This window comes from Calliphora vicina, chromosome 2 (assembly GCF_958450345.1).
Source record: "Calliphora vicina chromosome 2, idCalVici1.1, whole genome shotgun sequence".
Lineage (NCBI taxonomy): Eukaryota > Metazoa > Arthropoda > Insecta > Diptera > Calliphoridae > Calliphora > Calliphora vicina.
The window spans coordinates 30,607,120-30,632,756 of NC_088781.1; the positions used below are offsets into that span (position 1 = coordinate 30,607,120).

The 25,637-nt window shown below is 28.9% G+C and overlaps 1 protein-coding gene across 1 annotated transcript in view; it reads right to left on the reverse strand.

Moving 5' to 3' along the window:
* Positions 1–25,637, reverse strand: part of LOC135950371 (uncharacterized) — a 165,560-nt gene that overhangs the window by 102,418 nt on the left and 37,505 nt on the right. The window contains exons 4-8 of the mRNA XM_065499918.1: positions 25,276–25,472; positions 24,452–24,617; positions 24,217–24,354; positions 23,566–23,697; positions 13,808–13,951 (exon numbers count right to left, since the gene is read on the reverse strand). Coding sequence (XP_065355990.1) covers positions 13,808–13,951; positions 23,566–23,697; positions 24,217–24,354; positions 24,452–24,617; positions 25,276–25,472 — 777 coding nt within the window. The remainder of the gene's footprint in view (positions 1–13,807; positions 13,952–23,565; positions 23,698–24,216; positions 24,355–24,451; positions 24,618–25,275; positions 25,473–25,637) is intronic.

Consider the following 25,637-nt stretch of genomic DNA (forward strand, 5'->3'; position numbering starts at 1 on the left):
AAAACACAAATATTTTTTATTGAATTTTTGCATAGATACAAATTTTTCGAATTGAAATAAAATATTTATTTATGAATAGTTTTTAATGAAATTTAACAGTTATGTAAAATTTTCTATTTAAAATGGAAAATTAAAAACGAATTTTGAAATTTATTATCAGCAATCCCGCAATTTCTAAAAATGTGTTGAAAAATCCCAAAAATGGAAATTTTTAGTTTTTTGGCTATAATATCCATACCAGGGTCGGAGTTATCGGAATCCTTTACAAAATAATTAAAAGCATATTGGGTCATCTAAGATCGGTTATTATAGGTTATATCGAATAGGAGTTTTTTGAATGGACCTGGTCCCCTCGGTAACAAAAATTTTTACTTTTTTTTCATTTAAAATATTTTATAAAAACTTAGCTTTCAGACATTATTAATTCCTTAAGCATCCTCTTAGAAATTTTTTGCGATAACTTAAAAAGAAAAAAAGTTCTTTTTTTCCAAAAAATAAGCTAAAAATCCATACGTATGTTGTTAGTCCAATGAAGGAAAAATCGGAAAATATTTGGATACGCTGTTCTCAAAAAACTGGAGTAGGTTGGGTAAAAATGTTGAAAATTTAATTTTCAAATGCGAATATTTCCTAAGCTATAAGAGATAATTGATAGCTACGACTAGGTCTTTTGTAGCACTCGATGAAAAGATTTTATCTGTGTAATTTTTTTGAAATCGGAACACCAACGAAGAAATAGGATCATTTTAAAAATGAAATATACCCGAGGTGTCCTACTTTGAGGACCCTTGGTCGCAGCCCTGGTGGGCAAATGAGGTGCACGTTCAGAACTAAAACTCAAGAACACTTCTTCTTTGCGCATGTGAAATTTCATTCATACCAATTTAACCATTTAGAAGTTACAGATTTATTTCCCTTTTTTTTCTATACCACTATGTGTCGATTACGATAAAATTCGTTTACTGTAAAATGTAAACATTGACTTACGATAAAATCTTACCCCCTATAATGTTGAAGTTATTAACAATTTTGATATTCTGAGAACGCTAAAACATCAGTCGGTCCATAAAATTTTAATTTTTGCAATAAAAAATAAATTTATAAAATGTCGCTTACGATAATTTGGCGCTAAGGGCTCGATATATATGATTGCTTCAAATATATGAATGGTAACTTAAATATACTATGGTTACCACAACCATATAAATAATTACAGTGACCATAATATTGTTAAAAGCTTGTTTTACCCTTATATAAATTGTTAAACAAATCTGATATTTTTCTTAAAATTTTGTTCAAGTTTGGAGAGGGGTTAATGGGGCCCAATTCCCTTAAATGAGCTAATTTATATGTATATTACACGCAGAGTCCAGAAACTGTATGGAACTTTTTTATATTTTTTAAAAAAATACATCAAAACCAAATAAAACAAGTAAGACAGCTATATTCGGCTGTGCCGAATCTTACATACCCTTCACCAAATTATACTTTAGATACAAACTTTAAATATTTTTAGGTAAACAAAATTTAATTTTTTTCAAAATTGTTTTTGAAAATTTTTAAAAACATTTTTTTTTTAAATTTGAAAAATTCTTTTTTTTCCAAATTGGTTTTTCTTAATTTTTTTCCAAATTGGTTTTTCTTAATTTTTTTCCAATTTTTTTTTTTAATTTCTTTTTTTTCATTCCAAATTACTATAGACTTATATAGAAAATATCAAATTGGTGAAATTTATTTTTTAAGAATTATTTAGAAGTTATTAACCAAAACTTGTTAAATTTATAAATTAATAGAATAAATTTAATAAACTTAAGGTTTACGAAAACATTAAACAACTATAACGTTTATTACAAAAGTGTAAATAAGAACTGCTAAATACTTTTAAAATGTAACACTTTCAAATACATGAAATTTCTACTGAAGCTGTAGAAAAACGAAAAAGCAACCTATATTTAGTGTGAAAAAGCTTAAAAATCATTGCAAATAATTTCCTCCCATCATCATCATCATCTTTACCTTCATTTTCTGTTCATTGTATTTTTCTCAGGAAAAAGGTAAGAAACATTTTCAATTTAATATTCATGACATAAAAAACGAAACCTCTTTCTTATTCAGTTTGTCGTCTTTCTCACAAGTATTTCGTTAAAAATGCAATTAGGTAAAATCCATTAGTGTAAAATGTGCGTTTTTGTCAGTTTTCCTTTTTTATTTTTGTGTTTTTTTTCCAATGTTTCTTTTTATATCCAGTATCAAAAAAGATGGGGTATATTGATTTTATAATTACGTTTGTAACATATTTAAATATTGGTTGTAGAACCAACATAATATTCTAAAACTATCTAGAAATGTCTGTCCTTCCGACGCAATCGAAAGGGGAAAATAATCTCTGCGAAAATCTGGTACATTTGTTCCTGGTCCCCTTTCAAAGTCCCCTAGATTCGTACATTCCTAATTTTTATTAGGACATTGACATAAATGTCGATATATATAAGTCATTCAAAGTTTTAAGAAATTAATCACTCTATCAAATTTTGTACAGTTCGTAGAATAACTGATTTAAGTCTTCATAGAAAACCAAAACAAAAACAAAAAGATTGCTGGTGGGTATACAAGATTCGGCTCAGCCAAATATAGCACTCTTACTTGTTTCTTTTTGCATAGCAAATTATTTTAAAATCATTTTGCAACAGCTGTATTGTAAGTAGGTGCTGTCTTAAAGTGTATTTTATTTTTAAAGAGAAAGGGTTTTTTAAAGGAATTTTACAATACATTGATCTTAGGAGCAAAAATCGAAGAAAAGTTACACAAAAATGTTGTAAATAAATACAGAACGGGCTCGGTTTGCGCAACCGAAAGGAAATCGGGGTTGTTGCGATATTCGAAATGTTGCAATAAGCAACCACTATGTACGCTATTATTTTTTTATTCTTTTTTTTAGCAAAAACATGCATTTAATTAACAAAAAGTAATTAATTCATTTATTAAACAAAACAGAGTAAAAATAAATGGTGTAAATAAATATAATACTCGAAAAAATAAAATAATTTGTAGATTTATTAACTTTGTAATCAATATAAATTTTCTTCACAGTTTCACCATGTTTTAAATTGTTCAAAATTTATAATTTTTGTTTTATGGTAAGTTTTAAAATTTTTTTCACTACTCCCATATTTAACTTATAAAATGATCTTCTCTTTACTGAAATATAACTTTACTGAAATATAACTAAAATCAAAGAAACAGAGACAAAAAAAAAATAACTAAATAAACAGCCAAAATTCTTTATGAGAGCTGTGTCGTCGTGAAAGTATTTTTTTAGGTGCCTATGAATTGGCAACTAGTTTTGAATTACGCTTCTGATTAAAAAAAACAACCAGGATAAACAGAGAATAGAATAAATTCTAAATAATATTACATCTGAAAAAAATAAAGTTGCACTTATCGCGTCTGTTTTTTGAAAAAAGTTGCAGTTATAAAGACTGTAATGTTAAAAAATATGCTGTTGCGCTAATCGGTCAGTTGCTATAATAGGTAGTTGCACAAATCGAGCCCGTACTGTATATACAAAAGTTACTTAAAATAATATATTAAATTATATATTGCAAATAAATTTATTTCGCTCCACTTATTTTTTTACAGCAATGTTCTTTCCTGCTAAACCCACATATTGCCTTAAACAGTTTTAAACGTTTCTCTCATAAATACATTTGATTTTCATATGCAGCTCACATTTTATCAGTTTAATTAGCGAGAATATATTTGTTGTCCAGTCAAATACATTCATACTTAGATGGCCTGGTTACATGTTTATGCCAAAATCCATTTACTAATTGCAAACTTTTTAACTATTTTTGGTCAAATTCAAAATGTGGGCGTCGATATTGCCAATAGCGGAAAATCCTATATGAAACCAAGTAAAGAATGATGACCTACATGTGTTGTTGGATAAATGTTCAAAACTCTTTACTATTTTGAGTAGGACTGAATCGTTAGAATTTAACAAGAATTGTCACTTTTATATAATGATACTTATGGGCCACCGCATACCGCCCATACAATCCAAATCTATTTTTTCGTACATACATTTTCTGAAACAAAAGAAGAACGCATACCGAGTTCCAATAAAATCGGTCACGCCCACCGCCCATGAAACCCATACATAATTAAGAATTTTGTTGATATTTCGTTTATCATTCAACAATTCATCCTGTTCATTTTACATTATTTTTTTTTCATGAAAAATCAAAAATAAAATAATAACGGTTTATGATATCCACATAAGATTTTGACACCAAAATCCCTCTGTGGGTCTGTCTGGATGGTTGGCTTGCTGTTATTGTAAACTTTGTGCGCATAGTACAGGTCGTAATTTTGAAGATATTTGAGTCAGTTTGGTATATATATTTGTTTCGGCCCAAGGATAGAGCCTATTGGAACTTTCTGAAATCGGTCCATTATTTCATATATCCCCCATACAAATGTCTTAGAGAAATAGGACTTCATCGGTCATACATGTTTAACTTATATAGGTATCTACACAAATTTCATGCCAAATGTATTCTGTATTTACGGAAGCCATGTCACGCAATTTAATTACGGCCGGTCCATAATTTCTGATAGCTCCCATATAAGGCCTACTTCTGAAAATCATTCACCAAAATAAATTATTGAAATTTATAAAAAAATGTGTATACTTTCATACATGTTTTAAATTAGTTCTTAAATTTGAAGACGAAAAAATTTAGGAAGTAAACTTTAACGTCAAAAAATTTATCGTATGCATATGTTAAATTAGTATGAAATCCTTTCAATATCACAACAGTGTAAAAAGTTTTCAAGTATTTCAAGAAATGGAAAAATTTTCCAACAAAACTTTGCTAGTAATTTTTGGCTGAAGTTGTTATTTAGAGGTTTTTTTGTTATTACAATTGCGGATGTAATAAGAGGTAATTTAAACATTTTTTAATTTTTTTAAAACGTAAACATTCTAGAACGATTTTTTTTTGGAAATTTGCATAAACTACTGGTTTCGCTTTGGAGCGGTTTTCTTTAAAATTTTAAAGAACAATTTGTGGATTTCACCGTACGACACTCAATATTAGACACGAACCAGATGATATACGTGTGACACAATAAATTAAATGGAGAAAAACTGCGTTTTCAGTTTTTCATTTCGTGATGCTGTTTCCTTTTAAAAGGACTTCAAATTTTCAGAGGAGTACATTTTTAAAAAAATGTTTTAAAATACTTCAGATCATCCTACTAAGTCAAATTTGATGTCAAATGATCAAGAAGAATTGTAGAATATTTCGTATTATTTTTATTTTATCTTGTAGTGATCAAAATATGTCAAAAATGTCCTTTACAATTTTTATCCTTGAATATCCTTTTAGATTTCCAATATTTTTTTTAAAAAAAAGTGAGTTAAAGATACAAATATTGAATACCACATGCCAAAATTTCATCCTTCTATCTTAACTACTTAAGTGTTAAAAAATATTTTAAATTTGAATTATTTGATTTTTTATATTTTATTTTAATATTTCATTCGAAAAAAATATAACAAAATCCGTTGTGAAAAGCAACGAAGAAGACTTTTTAATAAACAAGTAAAATGGTATAGTCGGGCAAGCCCGATACCCTACATCGGGTATATGATTATAAAGAGTTTTCTTTTGATATGAAACTTATTTGTGTTGAATCTTATTTGAATACACACATTTTCGGTAGTGGGCCTGCGACCTGTAGTTTGATTACAAGGTTTACGTGGATGGTTGGACAGACGGACGGACATCGCTTAGTCGACTCAGAAAGTGATCCTGAGCAACTTGGTGTACTTTAAGGTGGGCGTTGGGACAATATTTCTGCATGTTGCAAAAAATAGCCCTAACCCATTATACCTCCCCCACTATGGTGGTGTAGTTTATAAACATGCACTTTTCTTAATAAAACTTTTTTGTATACTAATAAATTTTTTTTTAAATTTTAATTTGACCTTTATATATATAAAGGATGAAAATTTGACATTTAAAAGGAATTTATTGGCAATCTTAAAGGATATTAAAGGATAAATATTTTAAAGGACATTTTTGACATCTTCTGATCCTTACAGGATAAAATAAAGATAATACAAAATATTTTACAACTCTTCTTGTTCTTTTGACATACAATTTGTCATTGTTGGTATAGCAGGAGTATTTTTAAATATTTTTTGAAAAATGTAATTCTTTGAAACTTTAAAGTCCTTAAAAAATAATACAGGACCACGAAATGAAAAAAACTGAAAACACAGTTTTTCTCCATTAAATTTATAGTTTCAGACTTATATAATCGTGTCTAACGATTTTTTTCTCTATTTGTCGGACGGTGTTTTCAATAGTGGACGTGTCACCTCTAGAGTTCCAAAGCGTGAAAAATTTTACGGGAATTCCCGGGAATATTTTTTTTAGAAATTTTCGGGAAATTTTTTGTCGGGAATTTCTTTATAAGTTTTTTTCTTAAAGTTGCAATTCTCAGATTTGTTATGATGAATATCTAGAGAACTGTAATCTCGAAAGTCATCAAACTTTGTGTAAAATACTTTGATGCAATTGTCTGCAGCAGCTCTAAAAATAAAGTGGATCAGAAAAGTGCGGTTGGCCTCACCCAAACCAAGTACATTTTTAGTTTTCGAGTATCTAAATTTCTTTTGAACGCGGTTTTTGTTTTTGATAAGTCATAAGTCATTGGGAATGGTACATAACTGTCGTTAATTAACACTTAGTTATTGAACATTGTAGTTTAAACAAAAAAGTTTTGTTTGCTACGAAAATGTGGAATTTTGTACCCAGAAAGCGTCATTTGCGGGAAGTTTTTCTTTAATTTGTAAGTGCCGCTGAAGCACACCGATTGCTTTTGATGTATGTGTTTCATTGGTTTCAACATGCGGTTCAGAAGTGGTGATTTTGCTATGGAAGACAAAGATGGCTCAGGCCAGCCAAAAAAGTTTGAATACTAAGAATTCAAGGTATTACTACATGAAGATTGTTGTAAAACTCAACAAAATCTTGCAAAATCTTTTGGAACTTCTCAAGTAGCAATTTCAAAACATTTGCAAGCAGCAGGATTCATCGAAATGCAGGGAAATTGGATATCATACGAATTGAAGCAGAGAAGCCTTAAAAGACGATCGTATGTGAAGGCCGGCCAATCAGCCAAATCGAAACCAAAGCCAAATATCTATGGCGCGAAGTTAATTCTCTGTATTTGGTGTGATCAAAAGGGTCCTATGTATCATGAGCTGCTGAAATGTAACCAGACCATCATAGGGAACGTGTGCATAATACAACTGATACGTTGGAAGCGAGCATTGGCCGAAAAATGATATGAAAGGGTAATATGCCAGCATGACAACTCTCGGCCTCAAGTTGCAATATATATTCAAAACTATTTAGAATGACGTGGTTGAAAAGTTTTTCCTCATCCTCTTTACAGTCCAGACCATGTCCCATCCGAATACTATTTGTTTCGATTGATGCAGAACGCTCTCTCTGGGATACGCTTTACATTGGAACAGCAGTTCTGTTGGCTCGAAATCCATATGTTTCCGGAAAGAATGGAAAAGCTAACAATGGCCAATACTTTGATTATATTTTTATTGTACAAATGTTTTACAAAAAATAGTATCATTTTCTTCATAAAATTTATAGATCTTACATTGTTACTACCTTTCACATTTCCAATTTGATTCCATTTATCTGCAAGTTAAAATTAATAACTCAATTTAATTGTGCTCTTAGTTTGCGCACAATTGTTAAACGTGAAGTGGTGGCATAAACCACAACATTTTTTCGCTGCGTTACTTGGTTTGACCGTGTGGCTTTAAGGTCATACCAGGCTGATCTCAAAACCAACAATGTGTATGAATGGAAGCGAGTATTCTTTTTTTTTCTGCTGGTGGTTTACAAACACATCGTTTCCAGTGCCTATAAAGTACTGAGTTTATTACTGCCCACATGCAGCAAAAATGCAGTGAAAGTGTTCATAGAGATTTTTCAGCTGGTACAGGGCCAAATTTTTGTTTGCTGTAGCAACAATAGGTTTTTATACGTTAAATTAAAAGTCATGTTTTTGTTTTTTTTTTGTTTTGGAATTTGTCTTTAATGTTTTTCAGTTTGTTTTAGTTCTTTAACATGTTGTTTTACATACGCTTATAAACACGGTTCTGTAAACTACCGCGCAACAGTTCATAAATATTTGAACATAAAAATTTTAATTCTTAAAACCTGTGTAAATTTGGGTTTTCATAAAAGAGTTTGTTAAAAACAAATACATATTGTATTGTTGCTGGTTTATGATGAAATATATTTTTACAATCGGAGTTAAAAACAAGTAAGAAAGTATAGTTGGTTAAGCCCCACCATATGATACCCTACACTGATTAAATGAGCAAAAACTTTTTTCTATTGAAATTTCAATAATTTATGTTCGTGAGTGATTTTTGGGAAGTGAGAGCTAAGTATTTTTTATGTTCATACCAAGAAGGATAATTAAATAAATATTATTTTTTAACTTAGAATATTGAGAATTAGCTCATATGCAGCAAATATTACAATTCGTTTCAGTTTCTATTGCATTGAAAGAACTTCCCAATCAACTCTCCTACATTATTCGTCAATTGTTATATGTGTGCAGGTTATTCATAATAAATTTTATATTGCTCGTCATAAACCAGAAATAAGAATTATTGGAATTGCAAATATTATTTATATACAACATATGTTACATACATAAAGAACGAGGAAATTCTAGGAAATTGTGTTGTAAATACAACGTAGGTCTATATGCACATTACTCCTGCCCTATAAATTTGTTTTGGTTAGTAAATAAAACTAGTTGAGATAAAATTTGGAGCAAATCAAATTTTGGAACTCCAATAATATTTTTCAATTGCTTTCTATATTTCAACAAAGAATCAAAAAAAATTAGTATGTTCAGCCAATCATAAAATTTAAGTTTGCATAATAAGAGATATATTTGGGCTCACTAAAAAATATATTTTTACATTTTTTCAAACAAAGTAGAGCAGGTTTACTGAACATATACTCTGCATACATTTATGTTTTTTATTTATTTGAATGCATGCTTCCTGTGTTTGAGATAACCTCAAAAATAAATCGTATCCCTAACTTTCTTAATGATTTTAATTAGTTCAGGTTTGGTTTAATATTATTTCACAGATTCATAAATTTTGCATTCTAACCATATCCGTAGTATTTTATTTATATTCAAGTCTCGGGAGTATGACGGCCAATTGAGTAATGTCATAGTTTGATATTTTCTCTAATTAACTAACATTATTATGTTGACATCTTGTTGATAGCGAACGTAAAATATTGGAAAAGTGAAAAAAAATGCTTATTCCAAAATGTATTTCTTTTCGAAGTGAAAAATTGTATTGGTTGTGTGACTTAAAAATGCAGGATTTACAATAGATGGCGTATCTCTTGAAAGGGGGTTTTGTTTCTAATAACTTATACATATGTCATTTTGAAGGGAACATGTCTGTCATTTTTTTATTAGTTAGGAATGGAACATTATAGTGTAATTAACAATGTTTTGTTTTGCTGCGAAAATGTCGAATTTTGTGCCAACGAATCGTCATATGCGGAAAGTTTTGCTTTACTTCATTAATTTAATATAAAAGCTCAACAAGAGCTTACAAAATCATTGGATGCTAATCAGTCAGCAATTTCAAAACGTTTGAGAGCAGCAGAATTCATCCAAATGCTGGGAAATGTGGGTATCATAATCATTTTTGCAAACAATCATCACTTGGATGAAAAATGGTTCCATTACGATAACAAGAAATCTTATTATGTTAATCGCATTTAACGCGATGCGGCCATTTTTGAATGAATGGGTACGTCAACGAAGAAAATTGTCGACTTTGGGACGATACCCGAAAAATTCTCTATTTGGTGTTGAATTTTTTTTGATATCGACTTCGGGCAGGTTATCACCGTCAATGGCGAGCGCTATATGTTGATGATTACCAACTTTATTCAGCCTGAACACCAACGACATGTGGTTTCAACGAATCGAAATTTCAAAAAGCTCGTATTTAGTTGAGCGGTAGTGTATATATGTAACTTGGTATTCGTTTCTTTGTATTTAGATTCGATGGAAAACGTTTTCGATATTTCATGCAGAACACGTGTAAATTCGAATGCTTCCTCTTCTCTCGAATTACGCAATAACAACTCTGATTTTCAAACGAAATTCTCGAATTCGTATGTGATATATTGATACGGGTCAGAGGTCCGTGGACTTCGGAATGTTAATTTCAACTATCATAAAGACACCACTATATAGTTTCGTGTGTAGCGTCTACAATTATTCCTCTGAAACCCAACAAAATATATATGTATATATTGGATTTCATGTCAAACGAACCAACTTTTAGAATCAATGTCTTCCGATCGGGATGAAATTTGCATCAAGGTTAGTAATTCAGACACAATTTTTCAACAAGATCGGCTAAGAACTCTCTGAGTTAGGGGGGCTCAAAATCTGTTTACCTAGCAAAATGTGTCCCAAATAGTTTAGATAGCTATTTATTCAAGCTCTCCAAAAAAAAAAAAAATGAAAAAAATAAAATTAAAGTCTAGTATTTATTATAACTAGTATATCCCGGTGCACTTCGCTACCCCTATCCTAGTAAAATTAAACTACGTACAATGGTATGAAAATAACACATGCAAAATATTGAGAATCTCTCAATTACTGTTTACTTGATATTCAAACATTAACTAATTTGGTATGGGAGATACTACTTCACTGTTCTGATCCCACCCATTTGTATGTATTTTATGTAAAAAAATAACACATATTAAGCTTCACTTTAACTTTCCTTTATATGGGAGTCGTCATTCCAACTAAGCCGATCATGTTTACCTAAACTTTGTAAAAGGATCAAGAATAAATTCGTTTTTCATATGGAATAAATTGATATACATTTGAAATACTTTTATAGAATTATAGTTCTCCAGATTCACGAAATTAATCATTTACTTTGTATAAGAGGTGCCACCACTAATGCAATCCCGACCATTTTCAGCCAATCTCTGTAAAATGGTAATAACAAAGTTTGAAGAATCATGTAAATATAACTTTGTATGGTAGGTGACTCACATCCTTTTCCGACCCTCCCATTTTGGTTCCCCAGACATTCGAAATTAATATTTACTTTATATGGGAGGTGCTACGTCATCTAATCTAATTTCGCCTATTTTCAGCTAATTCCGCACAGTAATAAGAAATTAATTCGTAAAAAGCTTAAACACTTTTCTAATTGTAATAGTTCTCCAGATATTTGAAATTATATATTTACTTTGTATAGGGTGTACCACACCCACTATTCCAATCCCGAAAATTTTCAGCGAAACTATGCAAAATGATAAAAGAGCCATATAGACAAAGTTTGAAATTATAGTTCACAAAATATTTAAAAATAACTATTTACTTTGTATGGGAGGGGACTCGTCACCTATTCCGATCCATCTCATTTTAGGTTAAACTTCATGCAGTGATAATAAATTGATTCGTATAAAGTTTAAAGCCCGTCACAATTATAGTTCTGCAGATATTATAAAATAACTATTTACTCACAATTACATATTGAGAAAATAAAAAAAACCTTCAAAATATTTCTTTCAAGCGACTTTAAATTATTAAAATTTTCTTCTTCATTGTTTTCTATAACAACTCTCACTTAAAACAGAGCGAAATCAATAATGTTTAATTGTTTCTCTTATTTATTTACAACAACAACACGCATTGCTTAGTTTACTTTTTAGCTTAAGGTTCACATGTACACGTTTTTGCATATGTATTAGTAACATATTTAAACGCGTATAACTCCTAAAAAACTAAACCGATTTCAATAGAATATATATTCTGCACTTCTGTGAATAAATCCCCTTAAAATGGTATATTTCTTTCCCAAATTGAATGTATAATGTGAGCGTAAAAGGGGTCTAAAGAAATCGACTTGCCTATTAATATTATGATAGAACAAAAATGGAAATTAACCCTTAAATGGCACTTGGGGTTAAAATGACCCCAAACTTTTAAAATTATAAAAAACCTTGGCAAATTCAATAGTGGGGTCATTTTAACCACAAGTGCCATTAAGGGTTAATTTCCATTTTTGTTCTATTATAATAAATACTAGACTTCATGTTATATTTCTCTTAAATTTCATCAAAAGCGACACAAAAATAAATGACATTCCGCTATCTTTAAATTAGAAATTCCTAATATTGAAAAATTTGACCTTTGACCTTCACGACTTAAGGTTTAAAGTTTTCCAATTTTAATAAATCTTTCAGCGTCTATTTAGAATTATTTGGGCTATAATATTCTGAATAGGTTTTACTTAAAATTCATAACAGTAATGAAATAGAGCACATTCTCCAAAAAATGGCCATATAATTGGTTTTTCTCGAAAATTTCAAAATTTAAATCGCAGGTACGGAAAAACTATAAGAGATATTTTCATAATTTGTTCATATTTCTATTCCCCATTATGTTCTCAATAAATACCAATGAGATGATCACAAAATTCTGAAATTTGTTTAACAAAATTTTTAAAAATTTGAAAATGGAGTTTTGAAACTGCCGTAAAAATTTTTTTATTTTTTTGGTCATATCTGCGAATAGGTTAACGGTATCCTACGAAGATAAAATCTCATATACAAGTAAATATGTGCATATTTTAAGTAAAAATGAGGTTTTATTTTAATATTTCTCAAAATATGTTAATTTTGTTTCTACATTTCTGGTTCTAGTTGCCTGAAACACGTTAATGGCGTGGCGAATTTTTAATAACTTTAACATTTTTTGACCAATTTCGGGTTTTTATGTCTCATTAGAACGAAAATTACGTACACATTTCCATTCTTTTAAATTAAATTGCAAAAGTAGTTTTTTAATGGCAAAATTTTTACAAAAACTGAAAAAAATTCATTTTTTCCACTTGTAGATGCATCTCAAAACTTCAGAGGGCTTGCGGCACGTCTTAACCCCAACCGATTTACCTAAAATTTTTTCAGGATGATTTTTTACCAATGTTCACAAAACTAGGGGGTGAGAATGGCCAAAATCCAACTTTCGTTTATTAAGGGCCACCCTAATATACATAGATGGCTATAAAATAAAATTATCGCTGCAATTCTTTAACTTAGAATTAAATCCCCAAAATGTTTAGTATGTAAGAATGACTATGAGTTTTTTATTTATTTTCAAATTTGTTGTATAATAAGTAAGAATTTAGTTTACTTATTTTTGCACTGAGTTTAAAAAGCAATAATTTGACATTGTAAGCAAAAACTATGTTGATAAAAGTTTTCATTCTAGGGTTACTTAATACATGTATCTGCAACATATACAGGTAACATCAAATTTTCTTATTTACTTTTTAAGTTTTATCACGTTTTCTGATATACTTTACATTATACCTAATTATTGCCACAATTTGCATACATGCATGTAAATTGTGAATTTGTTAAAATGTTCCCCTTTTTGCTGGAAATTTTCTAAAAGACACACGTTGTGAATTTATAAATTCGTGTGCTGCAGCAATAAAAATTTCCTTCAACACCACAATATGTTTGCTTATTTTAGTTAATGAGACATGTATGTAAATGTTTTTTTTTACTTGTGTTTCTCGATTCTATAGTTACAAATGGCTAATTTTTCAGGTGATTGGAGTAAGGTTGATTTCGTTTTGTCTTTTTTTTTTCTTTTTTTAGTTTTGTGTACTTACCGTGATTTTTAAACGTGCTATTGGCGGTGATTCTAGTGTTTCCAATATAGCTGTAGCACTATTGTAATTTCCAACCAACAAACAATACTGCGCCACACCACTCCAACGTTCAACACATCTGCTGCGCTCTTGTATGCCACCACACTAAAAAGGGGGAAAAATAAACAAATTGCAGGGAATCAATTAAATCGATAGAGCTTGGTTTTTAAATGGAAGGTGTTTAGATGTTTATAAATTTTAAAGAAGTCATGATTATATAATAGTAATTGAAAAAGGGAATCAGTTTTTGTTGAGAAATAAATTTAAATGGTAAAATTCTTTATGAATAAAACTTAATTATAGATTTAGTTTGAAATATAATATTTATTTATATATGTTGTCCTTGTTAAAACTTTGTTAGTAAAATTTCAGTTATTACTTATATGTAATTTCATCAATATATATGTAGGTACCTTAACATAATTATTGAGCATTTAAAGTTTCACAAATTATTGTTGCTTGTATATTCCATCAATAACCATTATTTGAAATATTTATCTTAATGAAGCCAAAATGACAGAGTATGGCAAAAGCCATATTTAGTAAATATATTGTATATATACACTTCACATTTCAAATTGCCAACAAAACTTTCATGCAGAAATTCTAAATTATTCCTATACCGAAGAACTTTCGTTCCTATGTACTTAGAGCTAAATAAGAAAGTAATTGAAATCCATATTTACCAATATAAAGAAATCATTCAGGCATACCAATAAATTGTAAATAGGATTCAGTCATGTAAAATACTTGTTAGGAATTTATTTACATTTTACGTGTTCTTGCGTTTGTGGTTGTAGCACTTTATGGCATTTGCACAATATTGGTTTATGGAGAGTTTGAAAATTGTATTACCAATAATAAACTACACTATAATATGTAGATAAAGTGGCAAGCAAAAGTAGTAGTATGTGGGGGATTTCAGGTCAAGTGAACCAACTTTTGAAATGGATGTCTTCAGATCGGTATGAAATTTGCCACATTTTTCAATAAGATCCGAAAATGTCAAAATTTTACATTTTCGCCAAGCAGGTGCTTTTTCTCATCCATATAACATATTACCTATTGTTCTTAGCAAAATGTGTCCTAAATAGTTTAGATAGATATTTTTTCAATCTTTCGAAAACAAAATAAAAAAAATATGAGATTTTTTTTACGAAATTAAAAACTCTTTTGACTTCTTTTAAAAAACAAGAAACTTAGATATTTTCCTTGAAGACCTCTTTGGTCGCTTAGTGGGATGTGAGTTGGATATCTATCAAAATAAATATTTTGTAACTCAAGATATAAAATTTTGCACTTTGTTGATTTTTTTTTTTTTCAAAATGGAATCTTTTTTTATATTTTTTTTGCTCAAAAGAAAGCTTACATATTTTTCTTGAAGACTCTTTTGGTCGGTTAGTGGAATGCGAGTGGGATATCTACACAGAAAAAATTATATTTCAATTCAAACATTTATCCCATATTGAACTGGTTTCAATTATTTCATAATTAAATAAAGTATTCGTTTGCTCAAAAACAAAATTTCTTGATATTTTCTATTGAATTTTGAGTTTTGAATTTGATTATTTTGACAATTGAATATACAATTTTGGTTATTGGTTGAATTTCAAATACAAAAATTATTGAATAGATAATTTTCGTAACTGAAACATAAAAAATAACAAAAATTTGTTTTCAATTACGAAAATTATCTATTCAATAATTTTTGTATTTGATATTCAAACAATAACTAAAATTGTATATTCAATTGACAAAATAATCAAATTCAACAGAAAATATCAAGAAATTTTGTTTTTGAGCAAATGAATACTTGATTTAATTATGAAATAATTGAAACCAGTTCAACATGTGACAAATATTTGAATTGAAACGGTTTAAGAAATAGTTTTTTCTGTGTATCAAAATAAATATTTTGTAACTCAAGACATAACATTTTAGTATTTTTTTTTTTTTGCAAAATCTAACTTTTTTTCAAATGCGCTTTTTTTTTGTTCAAAAGAAAGCTTTGGTAAATTATTTTAAGAGGTTTTTGGTCGCTTAGTGGGATGCGAGTGGGATATCTATCAAAATAAATATTTTGTAACTCAAGACATAAAATGTTTTACTTTTTTTTTGAAAAATTCAAATTTATTCCAAAATGGACCCTTTTTTTATTTTATTTTCTGCTCAAAAGAAAGCTTAGGTCTTATCCTTTCGTTTAGTGGTATGCAATTGCCCATTTTGAAAAAAAAGTTTTTGATTTCGGAAAAAAAATTAAAATTTTTTAAAAAAAATTTAAATTTTTTAAAAAATTTTTTTCGAAAGTTTGAAGAAATAGCTATGTAAATTATTTAGGACACATTTTGCTAAGAACAATAGGTAGTAAGTTGTTATATGGATGAGAACAAACACCTACTTGGCCAAAATGTCAAATTTTGACCCCCTCTAGGTCAGAGAGTTCTCCACTGAACATGTTGAAAAATTCACATATTCATTTAAAATGAGTGAGAAAGTATAGTTGGTCAAGATAGATCCTAAAAATATTTTTTTAATTTCAATATATTTTTGCTGAGTTATTTTTGGAAGTGACCCTATATGAGAGCTATGACCAATTGTGAACTGATCGTAATCAAATTTTGTTATATTGGCATGAAAATTCACATAGTGGTAAAAAAGGAGCGTTTTATTTTAATCTTCGACGATAGACTCCATTGACAGAGATTTAGAATTCAGCAGTGGCGCTATGAGGCAATAACAAATCGTTAAACGCTTGCTTATTTTTTTTTGTTGGTCCAAAGATTTTAATACATTTGTAAAGCTCTCTACGTGACCTATGAAAAATGTGCTTGAATGTGATATTTATCCTTTATGACAGATTTCACTTATTTCCATTGTGTTATTAGCAATACAAAAAAAGTTTCAACACAATACCCAACAAAAACTTGGTAGTCACTTGCAATTACTAAATAGCTTAATTTTCAATGACTACTTGATACCACCTGCATTACATATAAGTAGTGTAGTAATGGCTGGCATATAATCTGATACATAAGTACTTGTTTATGGGCTGATTTACCAAATTTAGAATTATTTCATTATAAAACGCTATTAACGTTTTATTGATTGAATTTTTGTTGATTAAAAACTAATACAAGTTGATGCCTTCTTGAAAACTTTCAAATATTTTCAAAGAATATGCACATGTGATATGAATGAGATGAAAAATAATATTTTGTATGTTATACTTATTTAAGTCCCTATTTGTAGACGAACGCGGTAAGTACTTGCCTCCAATGACATCAGCGTGTTAAAATAATGTGTTATGAAAAATGAAATGAAAATCAACATGTATAAGTGAAGAGGTGAAGAGCAGATATATTTCGAAACCAGAATTAGAATTTGATAGGTCTTTAGTCAAAAACCTATATACAAATCTAGCAATTGGAAAAAATGTTTACAAGTGTGCAATATTTTTATTCGGACCAACTCACAGAAGAGCTTCGAATTAATTTATTCAATTTATGCTTAATTCACTAAAATCTTAAAACTATTGTCGTAACACCCACCAATATACCAATATGCTCGGGATCATTTTCTGAGTCGATTAAGCTATGTCCGCCCGTCCGTCCGTCCATGTAAACCTTGTAATCAAATTAGAGTTTGCAATTTTAAAGATAATTTGAAAAATTTGGTACAAAATTTTATATTATTCCAAGCACTAATCGTATTCAATTTTTTCTCCTAGCCCCATACATATTTGAATATATTAACTATAAACATATCCAAACCAAATTCAGCACAAATAAATTTTATATAATCTGAACTCAATGTTCCATAGCTCCCATATAAACACCATTCCCTAAAATTTCATTAATATGCATAAATCTCTGAAATATATTAGTATTGACTCATTCAATTCAATCCCGAATATGTTTAATATATACATACATAAATTATCTCACCAAATTTTGTGGCGATCGGTCCATAAGTAGTCTTAGCACTCATATACGGTCCATTTCCAAAAATCACATTATCGAACATAAATATCTTAAAAGTGTTGGTATTCAAATAAGATTCAATGCAAATAAGTTTAATATCAAAAGAAAACTAATTAAAATCATATCGTCCTCTTAATAAAACAATTTTGTTTTTGCCATTTCGAAATAATTGAGTTTAAAGTTTTTGTGTTAGTAGACATCTGGAACAAAAGTAATATTTCAATTGATCTTTTAACCCACTTTGTGGAAATAGAATTTCACCAAATTTTGCCAAATATAGAATCAGTTATGCAGATTCTTATTATGTAAATTTTATAGTATTATATCATTAACTACTTTTACGACAATGCCAAATACTAGGATTCCCGGTAAATAACTTAAGAAACTACGTGTTTATATCAATCAAATGCTAGATTTATTTTCAAAATATTTTGATTCTAACCCACTGTACACTGTACAGTAATTAGTGTTTATTTATTTACCATTATTTTGGAAATTCTAATTGCTGTCCATATACATACACACTATTTACGGATACCCAACATCTATTCACACACAAAAATACTTAAGAATTATTGTAGTAACTGATGCTTCATATGCATAAACTCATCACTTTCAATGTAGTTCGATGAAATGGTTTCAAACCAAAATTCTGAAAACAACATTTTAAACGCAATACGAATATTGTTCGCTTAATAATAAAAACCACAATATTTGGCTTAAATTTCCTAAAATTTCCATATGTTGGCAACAAGCTCCAAGGAATGTACGACTAAAAATAATATTGAATAGTTTAGCAGTAAGCAAGATACGTAAATTAGTTTTCGTTTTCCCTCCCCTCATTATAATGCAAGCAGTCAAATCAAGTTTCGGTTATTGAAGTATTCCTTCTATGAATTTGAATTATACACATTTGGCGTAGAATACTTGCACAGAAGATGATGCCAGGCAGTTGCGGTGAATCATTATGCAAACATACATAATTCTATGTGTTGTTGATTGCGAAACATTCATATTGATAAAGTTGTTTATAGTTAGAAATATGATGAAGTATTTTGGAGAATAATGAAGGAATAAATTCATTTTATAGGGATTATAGTTTACGCAAGTTAAATTATTTACAAAAAGTTTTGTTAAAACTTAGTTAGACAAATGTTTGATGCCTTTTCATATTTACACGATTAATTTACAATTAGTTGTTAATACTAAAGTTAGTAGAACTAGGAACGAAGTAATCGAGTAAAATTGTAAATATGTTCGTACCTTATTTCTATATAAGAACAGCTTTAGTGTAGCACGGATCAGATTTTGTTCAGGGCTGGTAAAATAATAATGCAAGCAGATGAATTTGGAAGCAGATCATGAAAATGCAAGCACCAGAAATGTTATTCTAGTATCATAAAATGCACATTCAGTTTTTCAAATAACTGTCACTCTATAAAAAGCTATAGAAAACATAGATATATTGGTCAATGACCCCTGCTCACTAAACTACATTCGCCATTTATCTTTCTAAAGTTCATCAAACTCCACCAAACAACGAGAGTATTGCTTTGCTCGTCACCAAAAATCTTAATTAAATAATTGCTTAATTTACATTCAGTCTGTCATACAGAAATCTACGGCAACCATTTCCTCATAAATATTTTATGTAGCTCGGTAATTTGTAAACCTTAACAGCAACAAATAGACACGTACAGTCAACAGTTTTAATTAAAAAAATTGCTCCAAAAAACATGATGAAATAAAAAACCAACTTTGAAATTTGTTAACCAAACAATAAGTAAGATTTGAGAATCTTTTACTTGTACCGGAAATACATATTTACCTGTTTTACAGTAAAGTTACGTGCCTGTAGGCAAATTATTTCTAGGAACAGCTCATATACATTCAGTCATGAATGGACATGTGATGACAAAGTTTTAAGTTTCTTCTCTGTTATTTTTTTCTTTTTGATAAATAATAAATGGAATGCGAACAGAAAAAAAAATTTGCTGATGAGAATTGTTGATAAGTAAGGTTGTGATTTTTTCACATTGAGTGTGTGTCTTTTTGCTTTAGTTGCATGTTAAAGCCATTAAAGGAAGCGGATGTTGTACTATTGCAAAAATGAGTTGTCAAATGGTAGTAGTGTCCACTGACAAAGTTCTTATACACACTTCATTTGTTATTAAAATTCAATGACATACTTGCATAAATGTCAGAAATTCAGTACACATTATGAATAAATTAACATACTCGTAAGTTCATAAAGAAGTTATATACAGGAAGTTAAAGATTTTTGTGAAAATTTTGTATATCGGTGTCAGTGTTACAAATGTAAGGAAAATAAAAGTACCTGTCGTGTGACACTAAGTGTCCAATGTAAGTACAGTGGACAAAATTTATGAGGAAATATAAATTTATTCATTTCGGGTGAATTACATGATCTGTGTTTCAAAACAGACGTAAATATAAGCATGTAATCTATAACATCATTTATTGAAGACTTAGCATGTCAGACTAGTTTCAAACATTGATGTGTAACATCAAAAACTTTTGGTAGTATAATAATTGCTGTCGAAACTACTGTACGAAATATTTCATATATATCATTTGGTATGGTTTTTGAAGCAGCATATGAAAAGGAATTGTTGATTATCTTGATATGTGGTAGATTTTATTTCTCTCCTTATATACAATAAAAAACTACAACTTAAACTACTACATACACGTGTGTTTATTAGGGTGGCCCAAACATGGATGTAGATGTTCCCACCTAAAATAAAAGTTTAATTCATTCTGAGATCGAAAAAATCTCAACATTTCATAAAAATGAAACCACTAAACTTAGAGTTTAGATTTATTTTTCATTTGATTGAAATTATTTTTGCAATTTACAAAAAAAAAACTTATATAGTTCTAATCAATAGTGATGAATTTATGAACCTTTTCCTGAAAGCCTTACATTAAGGTTTTTATTGAGCTTTCTGTCACATTGTTCGAACAGGTAGTCCATCTCCGTTTTACAACACTTTTGGACACCTATTTTGTGCTCTTAAATTCTCTTTTAACAAGATCTCAATATATCCCCACTGGCCTTAGCTCCTAGCAGTTTGGAGGATTTGCCTCTCTTGGTACAAATAATACAGTTCTTGTTTACCATAGTGACAGGATGACAAATCAGGCCAAAAAGAAGTGGGCATATTAAGAAGTCTTTTGAATGAAAGCATTCTCTTTTGTATACAGTTTGTAAAAAAAATTTCTGCTTTTGGATCCTAAATTTTTCTACATTTCACTCGAACATCAGCAGCATAAAAATATTGAAACTGAAGCTGCGAAAAATTGTCCATACATAAGTTTTATCATCCATTTTGCAGCAGACATATTATTTGTATAAAATATATGTAACTTCAATTTCCATGCTCTGTCTTTAACCTCTAGATTGTTAGAAGGAATCTGCATTGGCTTTTACTTTTTTTAACAAACAGTTTTAATGAAAAACGCGTGTTATGGTTTTTTCGATATCAGTCCTTATGTGCTATTTAAACATTTATGTTTTGTAAATAATAACACATTAAGTTAAGATTATACTTATGTAGATGTGCATATAAAATATACATATGTATACATAATGATCATAACGCCAAGTTTTTATATGTGTTGTGCCTTTAGTATCAGGGCGGGTTCATTATTCCGTGACTTTTTGAATTCTCCGACTCTTAACTGAAAGGACAACACTGCTTCTGTCAGTTGACTCCTGTCAAAAATTTAACAAGCTGAGTAATTTAGTATATGTTGAAATTGTGAGATATTGTGGAAGCCATGTGATATGATAGCCAAGCCTAAAGACATCTGTGAATGATCCTCTCGACAAATTTAAGGACATTCTGTGAAAATTTGAGAGGTTCGTGTGTTAAGATATATCTTAAACTGTTCAATAAAAAAACTGTCAAATTTTCGTTAAAGTTTCCGTTAAGAATAAAACTGTTTAAAATCTATTGACTCTAATTTATGTTGGATTTAATCAATTTTATAATTTAGAAACTGTTAGTAAAGTTATCAAATTAATTAAAATCTCTTATAAGCTTCAAAATATAACCTTAATATGTGTATGAAATTAACCTAAGATTTCGCACTCGTAAGTTTTTTTATATATGAATTTTTTAATTTTGAAACCTAAAAGAAATACAAGTCATGTGAATTAAATTTCAACGTGTATCCAAAATATTTGATTTTCCTCATAAATTTTCCACACAAAATCGTTTAAATTCGAACATGAATTAAAATTAACGTATACTTATTATTTAAATTTAATATGAAATAAATATTACTCATACTCTCCAATCAAAGTGGTTAATTACGGATTGCATAAAATCTATTGCATACTTTAGGGCTATATAAAATAACTTATGCGTATACTTAATTAAAAATATATATTGATGTCACAATAATCATACGGTACTGGAATTGTGAGTACATACTAGGGTGATCGAATCTTCGACATTTTTTTGAAACCATTTTTCGGTTTCTTCGAAAAATTGCAATTTAATATAAACCGGTTTCGGGTTTTCAATAATAACCGGTTAACCATATTTTTGGCAAAATATTAAAACACCAAGAAATAAGAAGAAAAACAGTTTTATTTATTAAAATAATAGTGATTAAAACATAAACAGTTCATTGAAAAATATAACGCACAATTAAGTTAAATGTTTTCAGAGCTTTAGTTACAATATATATTTGGTAGCACTAATATATATCTGTCTCTTTTCATCATACTTGCTGAACATTGTACTTGTATGTAAACTGGGATTGCCCGGGTAAATACCAAAGCTATGTCAAATTTTATCCGTTTTGAAATTAAAACTAATTTTGTGCTTTTATAAAGCTAGATATTAAATATGATATTTCACGCAGTGTACTTGTAGGGCATATAGTTAATTAACAAAGCATGGAGTAAGCTTTCAAGCTTCCCAGATCGCTTGCAGCAATGTCTAAATGTAAAAAGTCTTCTAAAATAGTTCTTAAAACCTTGTTTTTAAAAAGTTTTTTTGGATTTTGAATATTTTTAAAGTTTTTAATACATTAAATCGTAGGCAGGGTAACTTATCAAAATTGTAAACATAATTAATGCTTAATCAATGTTTAAATATATTTTTTAACATTGATTAGCCTTAACTATGTGTAAAATTTTGATAAGTTACCCGGCCTTAATAAAATTTTGAAAATTTATTTCATATCATTAACACAATTCCAGTTTATTATACAATTCAACATACATTATCAATAAAGCAAAATGTCTAGTGTTTCAGAAAAAAGCAAAAAAAACAAAGAGTTATGAGCGACAAACAAAAATACGAAAATCTGGCTAAATATTAAGTTGTCTAGAACAAATAACTATATTCCAATAGTATTTTAAATGAATCATAATTTATTTTAAGAAATTAATATATATTTTTGTTTGATGCAAAACGAGGTCAGGTCTAATATTTACTATAAGTAACAATATACTGTTCATCTACATCTGTTTTATTTATTTAATGATTACCATTTGCTTTACTTTACTTTCCTTACACATGTTAATCTTCTTCTACCGTAAAAAAAATAATTTTCAAGGCATACAATTTATTTACTTAATTTAGTTAAAATTTATTTTTTTCTCCACAATCCCTTTTTCATTATTTCTTATATTTTCATGTTTTTTTTTAACAAATTATGTTGTTGTTGTTGATATATTTGTTAAGGTTTTTTACTTACCTGCAGTATTTCGTTGCATACAAATAAACGTAGACGTGCTGACCAATCCAGATATGTTTCCAAATTACATGTCTTTTTGGGATCTTGTACGCCTGGTGGTCCACCCGAGGATGATGGTTGGTCCCATTTTTTCTGCATTTTAAATTAACAAACAAATTTTGGAAAAAGAAAGACACAGAAACAAAAGTTGCATAAATAACTTTTAATGACTTCTTTGTATGAAAATTAAAAGAACAAGAAATATTGTCCATTTTAATTAAAATATTTTTACTTTATAAACAAGATTCGTTCTTTTTTTTTGTGTAGTAGTCATTAACTTTGAGTTTTATGTGCAAAATGAAATCATGAAAAGTATTATTTAAATGTTGAATGTATTCATATAAATGCCATAATTACTGAGTTTATTTGGACTTAATTGTTTTTAATGTTTTTAATTTAAAGTATGAAGTTAATTTGTCATCGTTATAATGGGGATTTATTATTGCTGTATTATGCCATATTTTATTTAGTATTTTATATTAAAATGTATCATGAGTTATGTTGGAAAATGAAACCAGATTTATAATGGTAATGAGTTTGATACCGAATTAAAAATGTGTATTTATTTAGTCTTAAATAGTTCAGTATTTGTTTAAAGTAGCAACCACTTACCTGTTTATCTAATAAGACATTACTGCTGCACTGTACAAATTCCTCCGGTCCAATATGTTTGGCCAACTTTTTTTCTATGCGGCATAGAATTTGAGCATATTGTGTAGATGTAGGACATTCAAATAGTTTGGCCTCCCACTAGCGAGAAAACATTAAGTATTATTATTGTTTAAGGATCAAAATCGTAAATGTAATTATAGAATAATCAAATATAATTTACAAAATTTCAATTTACCTTTTCTGTTGTTGTGGCTGCTGCTGTTGTTGTTATTGTTGCTATAACATTATTTGAAGTTTGACAGGAGCGTAATTCTTCTTCATGTCTTTCCAAATCAGTCAAACGTTTTAACAAGGCACTCAATATTTCCGAAACAATGGCTTCTAAACGTGTATTGGAACATCTGCGAATGGCAGTTAAATTATAATCAAACAAAATGTAACCATTATAATGGTTAAACCATCAAAAATAGCAACCATACAATTGAGTATAAAGAAAATTTAATCAAATCTCATACTTTCCAAACACAAATACATTTAGCCACATACAAATTAGGGTGGTCCTTAGTTTGAACTTTATTGATTTATGGTGATAGATATACCCAAATGCTGAAAAATTGAGACAAATCGGATAACGTTTTTAGATTTCGCATTTTATTTGAATTTCGTGTTTTTGGACAAACGAAACACAGAAACTGTATTTAGTTGGATTTTTTCAAGATTATTTTTTTTATGTTTTTTTTAAATACTGATAAATTGTGCAACCTACAATACTTTATCCGATTTGGCTCATATTTTTAAATGACGCTGAATAATTTTAGACCTTGGCAACGCCGAAAATTTATAAAATTCAATATAAGGTCCATCCTAATACACTATATCTCTTGTTTACTTATGTATTCATCTGGCAGAATACGCACACTATTAAATAGTAGTAAATACTCAACAGCAAAAAGCACAATACATACTTAAATAGTGAATAAATGAAATTGTGTCTATCTTTGTGGCATTTTTCTACTTCATTTTTTTTTGTTGTTTTTGCAACATGAGTTGCTTACTCACCTGGCAACGATATGTTTAACATGGCTCATCATACGTTCATCGCGATAATCATAGGGAAACTTATTTGTCCATTCAGCTAATAATGCTACCAATGATTCTAATGATTCACTATCAGGTACTGAGGATAATAGTTTGCCCAACAATTCATGGGGTCGTAAATATAAACGTGATGATAGTAAAAATGAAAAAATAAATTCCTAGAATAAATGAAGAAAACAAATGGATTATTAAGACATATGTTAAATTAATTAGCATGCATTGAATAAATAAGTGTTAAATTGTTGTGGATTTTATTTAATCGTGTAATTATATTTCTGTCAAAAGAGAGTTAGTTACACAAAAAAATATTTCATTATTATTTC